At 53.5% G+C, this 13,552-nt stretch overlaps 1 protein-coding gene across 3 annotated transcripts; it reads left to right on the top strand.

Annotated features, from left to right (window-relative positions):
• The first annotated feature begins 1,404 nt into the window (after window positions 1-1,404).
• On the top strand, window positions 1,405-11,733 carry Grm2 (glutamate metabotropic receptor 2). 3 transcript variants are annotated; one of them, XM_057767391.1, is made up of 6 exons: window positions 1,405-1,463; window positions 3,018-3,603; window positions 5,912-6,749; window positions 8,231-9,306; window positions 10,776-10,956; window positions 11,181-11,733. In XM_057767391.1, exons 2-6 carry the CDS (start codon window positions 3,154-3,156, stop codon window positions 11,252-11,254), a joined length of 2,619 nt encoding a protein of 872 aa, XP_057623374.1. In that variant the 5' UTR covers window positions 1,405-1,463; window positions 3,018-3,153; the 3' UTR covers window positions 11,255-11,733. The 3 variants fall into 3 exon arrangements, with proteins under 3 accessions (XP_057623374.1, XP_057623376.1, XP_057623375.1); XM_057767393.1 differs by having other exon boundaries at window positions 1,416-3,603; window positions 8,231-8,352; window positions 9,187-9,306; XM_057767392.1 differs by having other exon boundaries at window positions 1,416-3,603; window positions 8,231-8,352; window positions 8,821-9,306.
• The last annotated feature ends 1,819 nt before the right edge of the window (window positions 11,734-13,552 follow it).

Below are 13,552 nucleotides of genomic sequence, written 5' to 3'. Positions count from 1 at the left end.
CCTTGTCTCCCATTAGTGGTTGGGCTTGTTTGTTTGGGTTTGATGTGTCTGTTTTGTTTAAAAAGCTGTGTTCTTTACAGAGCAAAGGGGCATCCGGTTTCTGTGTCCAGAGAAAAGGCCTAGCTTTGTCATGCCCCCTGCCCCAGACGCCACATGCTCATGTAGGGAGAGATGCCTAAGAGGTCTGGGCATGGCATTTTATCACCTATCCGAGCTGACCTTGCGTCCACTGACACCTGCGGAAGACAGGTCAACGCTGGAGGTTTGGGTGGGGATATTGTGCCCTGGTGCTTATTGGGGTATATAGATGCCAGGGCCAGATAGGACAAGCTCAGAGGCCAAATCTGAGCATAAGCCTCTCTAGATCCTTCAGCACAGCCTGGCACTACAGAGCTTACCCACCACCCCCTACTCAGGGATGGCCTTCCCCATCCTGCTGTGGGAGGGAAGAGTCGAGAGCATCTTCTCAGAGCTGTCCTCCCTCTGCTCAGGCTCCTGCTCAGGTTCCAGCTCCTACGCAGCAGCCAATTCTTGAAGCCTTTCTTAGTCGCCTCACCTTCTAACCCCCACTCCCTGCCCTTCTAACCCCTAACCCAGGCCCAGCAGGTCCCTCAGGAATTCCAGTCCTTTACCCTGAAACCCTTCCGTCCCCATGGCCTGTCACCTCTATGATAAATGCCCTTTTGGCACATAGAAGCAGAGATTCATGGGGGAGGGGCGTTAGCTTTAAAGGTCATCTATGGGAAGGAAGGGGAGGCCCCATCATCTGACCTCCCCTCCTCCTAATCTTTTCTTCCTAGTGACTCAGGCCTTAGCTCTCACATGGGGCCTGTCTACCATGTAGACTGAACTGCCATCCCTGGGTGGAGAGAATGGTTGGGAAAACAGCCAAGCACCCCACCTCACCCCCACCTACCTCCTATGTACCCCAAGCTCTGGTGTTAGCTCTCAACCCCAAGGTCCACCTCTTACTCTGTGACATATAAGAACCCATAAAACTGTGCTAGCTCAGTGACCTTCCCAGGCCAGTGCCTCACACCTAGTTCCTGCCGGGTCCCCAGTCTGAATCAGGGCCAGAGGGGGCTGAGAGACACCTGCTCCAGCGCAGAGTGGGAGCGCCCGGGGATTCAGCACCACACGGTGGACAGCTCCAGGCCCTGCGGCTCTGTCAAGAGCGGGATCTGCTGGAGGCTACTGGAGGCACTAGGCTGGGAGCCCCGGAGACTAGAGGTCCTGCAAAGCGGGAGGTGCAGGCTGAACTGGGGCGGGGGGGGGGGGGGGGGGGGGGACGGGACACGGGACTAGGAGTCCGGTGGAACGGAGGAGGGGCTGGAGGCGGGCCGGGGCCGGGGGCGGGGCAGGCCGCGATTGAAAGCGGCAGGGCGGGCGGGCGGAGAGCACAGAGCCAGCGAGAGAGCCAGCAAGCGGGAACCGGAGCCCCGCGCCAGAGCTGGGCGCGCCAGGTAGGGTTAGCCTGTGGTGCCGCGGTCACTGCCAACCTTTTTTAGCCCTGACCCCACAACCCGGGGCCCCGCGGGTCCTCGAGTTCTGGAGTACCCAGGCCAAGGCGTCCAGACAGCGCTTTCTGGGAGCTCCGGGAAGCGGGAAGACCGTCCCGGGCACCCCGCCTTCCCAAGAGAACGCACGCCCTGCATCGCGCTTCCCAGTGCCTCCTGCTCCAGCGTCCTCTGGTCCTTCTTTCTGTCTGTGCCTCTGTCTTTGTCTCAGCCTCTCAGGTTCGCTTGCCCTCTCAGATTTTTGTGGTCCTGCCCCTCAGCTGGACTCCCAGGTTCTGCCCCCTTCCCTGTCTCAGCTTCCATCAGGGCCTCCCTTGGGTTTCTGCCCCATCTGTGTTCGTCTTTACCCCTCACTCTCTCTCCTGTTTGCCTGGCTAAGCTGCTTCTTTGGGGTCTTCACAAGCTCCGAGTTCCCCTGCCCTGGCTCCCACAGAAGACTAGCCCAGTGAGAAGCCTTAGTCTCTGTGGCCAGGACGGGGGTCCTGGAACTAGTTGCTGTCCCCTTAAGCTGTAGTTTCCTTTTCAATCCCGAGGAAAGATGTGTTCCTCTCCCAGTCTGCATGATTTTAAGAGCCTGCCTGTGTAGGGATAATGTAGGGTGGATGACTAGGTGCAGGTGATAGGGTGCAGACGGAAGAGGATGGGAGGGGAACTCTAAGGTCGGTCAAAAGCCGAGGAGGGGAAGGCTAGAAATGACATCTACTGGGCTTGAAGTGACCGAAGAGAGACACTAAGTCTCCAATGGCTTCCCATGTATGGCTTGGGCATCCACAGCTCAGCTCCATCCCTGTTCACCAGGTTAATTGTCCCCCACCTGTGACACACATATACGTCCACATCTATTTACTCTGTTGATTTAAGCCTTGGTACCTGCTCTGGGGCCAGTCCCTCTACCTTGCTATTTCTCTGGGCTCAGGGTCTCTCCATTTCTTTCTCATTCAGGAGACTTGGGGGACTGGCCCTTTAAGAACCAGAGTCTAGCACCCTGGGTGTTCACTGGGGCTTCAGTTTCTGTTGGGCTTAAAACTATCCCATAGAGACTCTTCCCTCCTGTGGTGGGTCTTCCAGTGCCCCTGCTCTGGAAATCCAAGGCTCGCAATGGGAGCTAGATCCCAGAGCATGTAGCTGCCATGGCCTCAGCCACTATTCTATGAGTCTCCTAGGAGGTTAGCATAGGCCCTTTGTTTTGTGTAGGATTTGGCAATGGCTAGTTGCCCTGCCCTCTGCCTGGGCCCCCACTCCCACCCTCCCTGCCCTTTTCTGAGTTTGGTAGGGACACGGAGCCCATCTCTAGCCAAGATTAGGGCAAAGCTGAGAGACAGACCTAGGAGGTAGCCCAGGAGCTTCTCAGCATAGTTAGTGACATCACCCTCATCATGACTCCTGAGTACCTGGGAAGGGGATGTGGGAAGAACAGAGTCAGAGGGAAAGCTGGAAATAAAAGGGAGCAGCCACTCTCTGGTTCTACTTTTCCCTGTTTGTCTGTCTATCTCTCTGCAGGAACTGGCCCCCTTCTCATCTCTCTTCCTGTCTGTCCTTTCCTGGCCTCTGTTTCCTCCTTTCTTTGCCTTTGCTGAGTTTATCCTCATCCCTTGAAGACCCTGGTCTGCTGGACCTAACCGTCCCCTTTGGGGCCATGGGATCACTGCTTGGGTTTCTGGCACTGCTGCTGCTGTGGGGTGCTGTGGCTGAGGGCCCAGCCAAGAAGGTGCTGACCCTGGAGGGGGACCTGGTGCTGGGTGGGCTGTTCCCAGTGCACCAGAAGGGTGGCCCAGCAGAGGAGTGTGGTCCTGTCAATGAGCACCGTGGCATACAGCGCTTAGAGGCCATGCTTTTTGCACTGGACCGCATCAACCGCGACCCCCACCTGCTGCCTGGTGTGCGCTTGGGTGCACACATCCTCGACAGCTGCTCCAAGGATACACACGCCCTGGAGCAGGCACTGGACTTTGTGCGGGCCTCACTCAGTCGTGGTGCTGACGGCTCACGCCACATCTGTCCCGATGGTTCCTATGCCACCCATAGCGATGCTCCCACGGCCATCACCGGTGTCATTGGTGGCTCCTACAGTGATGTCTCCATCCAGGTACGTGGAAATCACCCAAATGGGTTTGAGGAAGGGAGGCTGGAAAGGGTGGTCCAGCATTCCTGATGAGAAGGGACTTCCTGGATGAATGCATTGGAAGGACACCACCATTATCCTTTCAATCGTTTCCTAAAAAAGGCAAAAAAAAAAAAAAAGTTCCCTGGCCATGTTAGGGTCTGTTCTAGAGACTATATAAGAGAAACTCCTTTCAGGGGGAAAGGAGAGAAAACAGAATCATCCTGTTACACACACAGACACACACACACAGACACACACACACAGACACACACACACCTGATATTAAGTATCCCAAAAAGGTTTCTAGGCAGCCTCTGAAGCAGCCTCAGGACTGAATCCTTGCTCCCCATCGTACTAATTGCATGGCTCTGGACAGGTTTTTGTTTTCTATGATGTCTCAGCTTCCTCTTTATAAAATAAGATTAATAACACTTTCTACTTTTAGGTTTGTAGTAGAAATTTCACAAGATGATAGTGTGTATCATAGGGCCAGGCAGGTCATAGGGGCATAGTTAATATGAGCTGCTCTCAGTACTAACCCATTTTATAGGCAAGAAAGCAGGCTCATGGGGAAAGCAGGTCATAAATCAACAGAGTAGCAAAAAGAAAGTATGAAATCAGGGCTATCAACCCAGTCTGTCAGATCATTTCCATCTGGGTTTGACAGGGTAGACATAGAAGCATGGAGTAGCCAGAGAAACGAGGTGGGGACCAAGGGGAAGAGCAGTTGGGTGAGAATGTATATGGGGAGGGTGGCTGATGATCTTCAGGTGATGCAGAATTTGAGGGAGGGAGGTTAGGAACCCCACCACCACCACTTGTTCTTCCACAAGGTGTCAGCAGAGGGTTCCCCTGCTAGGCTGCAGCCGTGGATCCAGCTGCAGCCTAGCAGCTTTCCGCTGTTCTCCCTGGACCGAATGCATGGTCTCACTTGACTGCTTTGGCCTAGCTGGGGCTCTTCCCACTTCCTGATGGGGTCTCCTCGCCCATGTCCTTTCCTTTCTATGTCCAGTGTAGGTGCAGAGAGATCAGAGAAGATCTGGAATCAGGGCTGGGGACTATCTGGGGACCTTGGTGAGGGCATCACTTTCCTCAGGAGAGGTCTCTGCCATTTAACTGGTCCTTTGACCCCTGACCTCGGATGATCGTTTAGGAGCTTCAGGACCTGGTGGAACCTACCTGACTAATCCTAGCTAATGGCGGTGTTAGTGGCTGCTCGGACAAGTGTGGCCCTGCCGGCACCTATATCTGCTGTCCCAGAGGCCTCTGGGGTGTTTGCCGGCAACCCCCTTTCCCACGGTTTTCTCCAGGGCCCCATGCATGTGTCTGCAGAAGCACAGCTGCCCCCTTGCAGTTCTAAGCCGCCTTTCTCTATCAGGGCCCATCTTTCCGAGTCAGACTGCTTTTCTTCTCCTGTCCTGGTCAGCGTCGCCCAGCCTTTAGTGCTTAGGTTGTGCCAGCCCGTTAGTGACTCCCCCTCATTCCAGCCCCTCTGCCTTGCACATGTTACTGTCAGTTTCCACATGCTGGATCCAAAGCCCCCTACACTCATCATCTTCAACTGCTCAGCAGTTTGTGATTCAGTGAGAACCCAAGCTCAGAGGGGGTTTTGTTAGAGGGGTACAGAGGGAGAAAGTGTGAAGAGATATCTGAGCTCTGGACCGCCTGAGAGCCTGTATCCCATTTACAAGGGCCCTAGTCCTCTCCTGTGGTACCTGCGCTTCCATTCATCCACCAGCTGCTGAGCTCTCAGATGAACCCCATTCTTGCGGCCATGGGGACCAAAGATTAAGAAACGGGGTGTCAGGAAGTCAGTAGTAGAGCAGGAAGCCTTGTTCATTCCATGCTTAGGTACCCAGCTGAGACCAGCTTGGGCTTCCCAGACTTTGGACCCTTGGTTCTAGGCCTTTTTTCCTGGGGTGACATTTCTCCAGCCTCCCATGAGAATTGGCCCTTAAGAAGGGCTACCTGCACCAAACAATGAGAGAGACTGGCATCTCTGAATATCCCAGATGCCACCCACTGTCTCTCTATGCTGGTGTTGCTGAGTGCCAGCCTCTCCCTGCTCCAGGCCTTCCTCGGTCGGGTGCAACTTGTGGCCCTGAGTGTTCTCCCTCTCAGTCCTTTGGGGAGAAGAGAAATCTTCAGTCTCTAGGCAGAAGACACAGCAAATTTGGACTCATAGCTAGGTCCCCTCAGTGGTGACCTGTGGAATCCCATAGGTATAGGGACTGGTTCCAGTGCTTGTTTAGAATGGTCTCTGACCTTTACCCTCTCCACCTTTGCCCAGGTGGCCAATCTCCTGCGGCTGTTTCAGATCCCACAGATCAGCTATGCCTCCACCAGTGCCAAGCTGAGCGACAAGTCCCGTTACGACTACTTCGCTCGCACTGTACCCCCGGACTTCTTCCAAGCCAAGGCCATGGCTGAGATTCTCCGTTTCTTCAACTGGACTTACGTGTCGACCGTGGCATCTGAGGGTGACTACGGAGAGACCGGCATTGAGGCCTTTGAGCTCGAGGCTCGTGCACGAAACATCTGTGTGGCCACTTCGGAGAAGGTGGGCCGGGCCATGAGCCGGGCAGCCTTCGAGGGCGTGGTGCGAGCCCTGCTGCAGAAACCCAGCGCCCGCGTCGCCGTGCTCTTCACCAGGTCCGAGGATGCCCGTGAGCTACTGGCAGCTACCCAGCGCCTCAACGCCAGCTTCACCTGGGTAGCCAGCGATGGCTGGGGGGCCCTGGAGAGTGTGGTAGCAGGAAGTGAAGGGGCTGCAGAGGGGGCTATCACCATTGAGCTGGCCTCCTATCCCATCAGTGACTTTGCCTCCTACTTCCAGAGCTTGGATCCCTGGAACAACAGTCGGAACCCCTGGTTCCGTGAGTTCTGGGAAGAGAGGTTCCAGTGCAGCTTCCGGCAGCGAGACTGTGCAGCTCACTCGCTGCGGGCTGTGCCCTTCGAACAGGAGTCTAAGATCATGTTTGTGGTCAACGCAGTGTATGCCATGGCCCACGCTCTGCATAACATGCACCGTGCCCTCTGTCCCAACACCACCCACCTCTGCGATGCCATGAGACCTGTCAACGGTCGCCGCCTCTACAAAGACTACGTGCTCAACGTCAAGTTTGATGGTAATAGCGCTGGCCCATGTCTGTTAACCTGCTGGCCTTCAGGTTTCACTGCTTGTTAAGGAGACGTAGGATGTAACACAAGGACATAGTCAGGGACTGTGGAAGGGAGGACAAAGGGACCATAACCAAAAGACCCCAGCTGGAGTCAAGGGTGGGGTTCCAGTTTTTGAGAAATTCCAGAAAGTGGAATTTGGACTGGTTCTGACTCTAGGATCCCTGCCTACTGCTTAGACATTACCTCTAGCTCCTGGCTCTCTATCTGGCCGGGGAACCCAGTTAATCCTCAGGCAGAGTGAGAGTTCAAATCAGGGTAGGTTCGGGGTGAACCACAGGAAGTCATCCTATTTAGTGAAACCTCTATTATTAATCTTTTTCTTAAATATTTATTTAACTTTATTTTATGTGCATTTCGTATGAAGATGTCAGATTCCCTGGAACTGGACAGTTGTGAGCTGCCATGTGGGTGCTGGGAATTGAACCTGGATCCTCTGGGAGAACAGCCAGTGCTCTTGACCACTGAGCCATCTCTCTGGCCCCCCTATTATTAATCTTGATGGATTTTGTAAACCTTTTTTTTTTTAGATAGGTCATGCTTATAGTCTAGCCTTGCCTCAAACTCACTGTGTAGCCCAGGATAGCTTCAAACTCATAGCAGTTCTCCTACCTCAGCCTCCCAAGTGCAGGAATTATAGGTGTGCACCAGCACACCCATCCTCATCTTCATTTTTCTACCAGAGTGTTCTCAAAGAAAAAGTTAAAGTAGCAGTTTTGAGACGAGCAAGAGCCTCAGAATCACTGTGCTTGGCTCCAGGAGAAACCTTTGAGGGTGCAGCGGGAGACGCTGCCAGGAGAGACAGAGCATAGTCTGGTCCAGACCTAAACCACGCGGACAGTTGCCTTCAGCATCCTGGTGGTGTAAAGGCTGCTGCTAGCACCTCCATGGGTACCAAAGTCTGAGGGTTCTGATCCCTTATCTGAAACGGCATAGAATTTCCAAATAACTGGCAGGAGGTTACCAGGGGATAGAGATGGCAGTCGCCATCCTGTGCAAGGCTCTGCTTTCAGGTGGCCACTGAGGTTGGGATTCTGTTTGCCATGGACCAGTTAGGATTGACTGGGGCTGGAATGGGTGTTGCAGCTAGAGACCTGGTTTAGCACTAGGATCTCCGTTAAGTTTCTGTGAAAGAGCTATGTTGTGTGTTATGATAGAGTTAGAATTTGAAGAGTAAAATCTAAGATTGTACCAGTCCTAATAGGATTGGTACAAGCCCATCTGGGGCTTAGGGCGGTGGGAGCTGAGGTTTGTTGCTGGAGTCTAGGGTTGTAGCTTGTTATAAACTGTCTTAGGAAAGTAGCTGGGATTAAAGTGGGCTTCAGTGTTGGAAAAGGTAGCCTCTGGGGTTAAGGCTCTACCTTAGGGTGAAGGTTAAGGTCACATCAGAGTAACTCACCAACCTGACCTCTTCTCTCCTCCATCCCAGCCCCCTTCCGCCCAGCAGATACTGACAACGAGGTCCGCTTTGACCGCTTTGGTGATGGTATCGGCCGCTATAACATCTTCACCTATCTGCGGGCAGGCAGTGGGCGCTATCGCTACCAGAAGGTAGGCTACTGGGCAGAAGGTCTGAGCCTGGACACTAGCCTCATCCCATGGGCCTCCCCATCAGCTGGCCCCCTTCCTGCTTCTCGCTGTAGTGAGCCCTGCCTTCAGAATGAGGTGAAGAGCGTGCAGCCGGGTGAGGTCTGCTGCTGGCTCTGCATCCCCTGCCAGCCCTATGAGTACCGGCTGGATGAGTTCACCTGTGCTGACTGTGGTCTGGGCTACTGGCCTAATGCCAGTCTGACTGGCTGCTTTGAGCTGCCCCAGGAGTATATCCGCTGGGGTGATGCCTGGGCAGTGGGACCTGTCACCATTGCCTGCCTGGGTGCCCTGGCCACCCTCTTTGTGTTGGGTGTCTTCATAAGGCATAATGCTACGCCTGTAGTTAAGGCCTCTGGTCGAGAGCTTTGCTACATTCTGCTGGGAGGTGTCTTCCTCTGCTACTGTATGACCTTCATTTTTATTGCCAAGCCTTCCACGGCAGTGTGTACCTTACGGCGCCTCGGTCTGGGCACTGCCTTCTCTGTCTGCTACTCAGCCCTCCTCACTAAGACCAATCGCATTGCTCGAATCTTTGGCGGGGCCCGGGAAGGTGCCCAGCGGCCACGCTTCATCAGTCCTGCCTCACAGGTGGCCATCTGCCTGGCACTTATCTCGGGCCAGCTGCTCATTGTTGCTGCCTGGCTGGTGGTGGAGGCACCAGGCATAGGCAAGGAGACAGCCCCTGAACGGCGGGAGGTAGTGACGTTGCGCTGTAACCACCGTGACGCCAGCATGCTCGGCTCACTGGCTTACAATGTGCTCCTCATTGCTCTCTGCACGCTCTATGCCTTCAAGACCCGAAAGTGCCCAGAGAACTTCAATGAAGCCAAGTTCATTGGCTTCACCATGTACACCACCTGCATCATCTGGCTGGCCTTCCTTCCCATCTTCTATGTCACCTCCAGTGATTATCGGGTAAGCTGTCTGTGGCAAAAGCCCACTCTTTCCTGCTGTCTCATTTTATCTGCTGTTAACTCTAAAGTTTCAAGAAGTCAAATGGACCCTGATAAGAGGTTGTAAGGGAAAAAGAAAGGTTAGAGAAATGTCCAGGAAGATGGGAATTTGGGGGCGGGGCAGCCAGGTGTCAGGACTCTGATGCCATCCCCAAATCTGGGAGGAGCTGGGATGCAGAACAAACAATGTTCCAGAGAGTGCAGGCTCTGCCTTGTTCCAGGGAAGGGTCTTCTGGAGATAGAGGTGGGGTCAACACATAAAGAAAAGCAAGGGGAGTGGAAGAGCTGCTGAGGGAGGGCAAAGAAAACCAAATGAGTTGACAACTGTTCTCCAGTTGGTGGCTTTCAAGCAAATGGTTCCAATTGGCAGAGAGTCTCAAGGGGTGTCCTCGACTCCAACAGGCAACAGCTCCTTCAGATGAGATGGCCTGGGAAGGTCTCTCTGAGGAGGTGGCAGATGAGCTGAGCTCCGAATAATAAGAGGGTTTTATCTTGGTTAATCCTCATGACTCAAGCAAACTCCACAGCTCCCCTGTTTAGCTGATGAAGTAGAGACTCAGGGAGAGTCAGTCCCAGGCTCCAGTCACTCAGCTTGGGAGTCCAGAGCGGGGTCTAAACTGATGGTCTTAACAATGAAGGGAACTGGAAAACTGGCAATCTCTGCCGTGGGCCCTTTTCCCAAGACAGAGGTGTGGTAGTGCGCTGCTGGGGGTGGCGGGGGGGGGGGAGGGCATTGCTGGGCTTGGCTGCCCGGCTTCCACCTGCTGGGCCACCTGCTTGGGTAGTGGAGGCCAAGGCTGGGGAGGGAATCTGCTCTGACTCAGCCTGTATTTGCATATGATTTGCATTTGCATGCCCATCCGAAGCAGCTAAAGACTCACTGGAGAGACGCAGTAATCAACCATGCATGCACATACTTGGGCACAAACACACATGCCTGCATATGTGAAGATCATATACATTCCCTTATGCATCTACAAGTATGTGCACACACACGTCCTGGCACATAAAACACACACAGATCTTGTCCACGCATCCATCCCCTCCCACAAACACTTGCTCATACCCCTCTGCATACTCGCTACTACACACATACACCCACGCTGATATGCATGCCTCTACACGAATGTACTCTTACCTGCACCCCTCGCATGCACACACCCCTATGCATACACCCCTTGCATGCATACACCGCTACACATACATGCACCCTTTCATGTTCACAATTCAGCTTTCATTTGGGTGTGCCTTGCCAAAAACTGGGGCTGACACTGGGATTGTTATCATCTTTCTTCAGGGCTCAGCCAAAGGACTGTTCAGTGATGCTTGCTGTGTTACCCTGCCTCTGCCTAAGGAGGGGTCACGGGCCCAGGCCCAGGCCTTTGGAATACCCTCCTTGACCTGTGCCCGTTCTCTCACTCACCCTCACAGGTACAGACCACTACCATGTGCGTGTCGGTCAGCCTCAGTGGCTCTGTGGTGCTCGGCTGCCTCTTTGCACCCAAGCTGCATATCATCCTTTTCCAGCCGCAGAAGAACGTGGTGAGCCACCGCGCACCTACCAGCCGCTTTGGCAGCACTGCCCCCAGGGCCAGTGCCAACCTTGGTCAAGGTTAGCATTCTAAACCCTCCCCTCCTAGGTCGCCTTTCCTGCCCAGCTCCCAGGCATGAAGTCCACTCCCCAGGACTGCATGCTGAAATCCCTTGTCTGTGAGTGGGGTACTCTCAAGGCAACACTGGACACCAGCGAGAGGCGTGATTGATGTTCACCTCCATAGCCCTACTTCTCTTGCTGCCTTTTGGGGTCAGTCCCAACCTCTGGTCACCTTTCCCCAGGGTCTGGATCCCAGTTTGTTCCCACCGTTTGCAACGGCCGTGAGGTGGTAGACTCAACGACATCATCGCTTTGAAGACCCCACACTCCTGCCCTGACATGGCTGCTCCCGAACCCAGTATAGACCCTCTTCCACGGCCCGGAGGAAGTTGGCTGGAGCACTGCAATAACGTCCACCCCATGCCTGCCCCCAGAGTCACTTACCCACCTACTGATTCCCAGCCCTGTAGGGAAGAAGCCAGGGTCCTTAGCTGGGGAGCCTCTGCATTGGCCACTAACTGTCCTTGTAGCTATGCCCCATGTTTGCCAGGCCTGGGACTCTGAGGGGAGAGTCAAGTGTCTACTGTGCTCTAGAACAACATGGCTGAGGATGGCAGGCCCAACCCCCATCAGCAAAGGTGCTTCCAGTCCAGCCCCTGCCCAGGCCTTTTTAATTTTTTTATAAGTTACTCTGGGTTAGAGAGGATGACTATGATGGGGATTATCCCCTCCCCTCCCTACCCAGTAGTTTGTCCTGTGGTTTATTTTATATTATCTGTAAATAAAGTGTCTTTATTTAAACATTTTTTAAAACTTCCATAGACAAGGTCTCATGTATACCAAGCTAACCTCGAACTTTTTTTTTTTTTTTTTTTTTTTTTTGGTTTTTCGAGACAGGGTTTCTCTGTGGTTTTGGAGCCTGTCCTGGAACTAGCTCTTGTAGACCAGGCTGGTCTCGAACTCACAGAGATTCGCCTGCCTCTGCCTCCCGAGTGCTGGGATTAAAGGCGTGCGCCATCACCGCCCGGCATTAACCTCGAACTTTCTGTGGAGCTGAGGATGACATTAAACTTCTAACCTGCCAAAGCCTGGGGTTACAGGTGTGCATCAACATGCCTGGTTTTTATGCAGGGCTTTTGTGTACACTAGACAAGGTAGGATGCTACCAATTGAGCTACATCTCCAGCCCATGTCTTTTTGTTCATTTTTAGTGTCTGGATATAGGGTTTCTTTTTTGTTTGTTTTTTGTTGTTGTTTTGGGGGCGGTGAGACAAGGTCTCTCTACTCTCTATGTGGCCCTTGGTTGGCCTGGAGCTCACTATGTAGACTAGGCTAGCTTTGAAATTCACAGAAATCCACCTGCCTCCTTCTTCCAAGTGCTGGGGGTCCATGTAGGGCTTTTGCACCACATGCATGCAGTGCCCACAGAGGCCAGAAGAGGGCATCAGATCCTGTGGGGGGATGGCAGTAACAGGTGGTTGTGAGTTGCCATGCTGGGAACTGCACGTAGATTCTCTGGAAAAGCACCAAGTACTCTTACCCACTAAGCCCCTTTGTTTCTTTATTTAAATATAACCCTGACTTGGGGACTCCCTCCTCAGCCTTCCAGTATTCATTCTGCTAGAGAGTGTTGGCTCTGGGCTGGGCCCAGTGCTAGGGTCTGGCAGCCACCAAGGCAGACCTAGCATTGCTTGATGTGGTGGCTGAAAAGAGTCAACTGTCCTTCCTTCCTTCCTTAAAGGAGCCGTTGAAGACTGGGCGGCACCCTCTAGAGTTACCTGGCCCTCTAGGAGATAGTTTTCCTCAGAGACCCAGCCTAGCAGAGACTGTGGGAAGTGGGACATTGACAGTGGACTTTTCTTTCTTTTTTCTAATTTTTTTTTATTTATTATGTATACAATATTCTGTCTGCGTGTATGCCTGCAGGCCATAAGAGGGCACCAGACCTCATTACAGATGGCTGTGAGCCACCATATGGTTGCTGGGAATTAAACTCAGGACCTTTGGAAGAGCAGGCAATGCTCTTTACCGATGAGCCATCTCTCCAGCCCTGACAGTGGACTTTTCATGACTGACTGACTAGAATTTGGACAGGGCAGTGCTAGGGTGAGTGTTTGGTGCAAAAGGTACCAATAACAGGCATGGGACTGAATCTTCCTTGTTCACAGGCACATGCAGAGCCAGAGAGGGGCTCACAGAGAGGGAAGCAGTGGGGTGCCGACACTGGCCATCTGTAGATGGGTCGGGTAAAAGAAATCCGTGCCAGTCTCTGGTGGGCTTCTGGCCTGAAAAGTTAGTGGCTGAGCCTGGCATGCTTCAGGCATCTACCATGTTTGCCCTCTGAAACTCACCAGTGGAGGGCTCCAAGGCTCACCCTTACCCTCAGCTCCCAGGGCAGGCCTCAGCAGTTCCTCATGGCCTACAGGGTGGTGAGTGCCGAGCTGGAAGAACATGGCTACTCCAGTCAGGGCTTCTGGAGCTCAAAGGGACAAAATCCTGTGAGAGAAAACCACCCGGAGACATTTATTTTCTTTTTTTCCCCTCTTAGGTACCTGGAGGGACAGCCGTGGGTGCTGGGAACCGAACTCTTCTATTTCTGGTTGTGAGCCTAGCC

The sequence above is a fragment of the Chionomys nivalis genome, chromosome 4 (assembly GCF_950005125.1).
Source record: "Chionomys nivalis chromosome 4, mChiNiv1.1, whole genome shotgun sequence".
NCBI classification, from domain to species: Eukaryota; Metazoa; Chordata; class Mammalia; order Rodentia; family Cricetidae; genus Chionomys; species Chionomys nivalis.
Note: the sequence above shows the minus strand (reverse complement) of the source record. Positions and strands in the feature narration are given on the sequence as shown.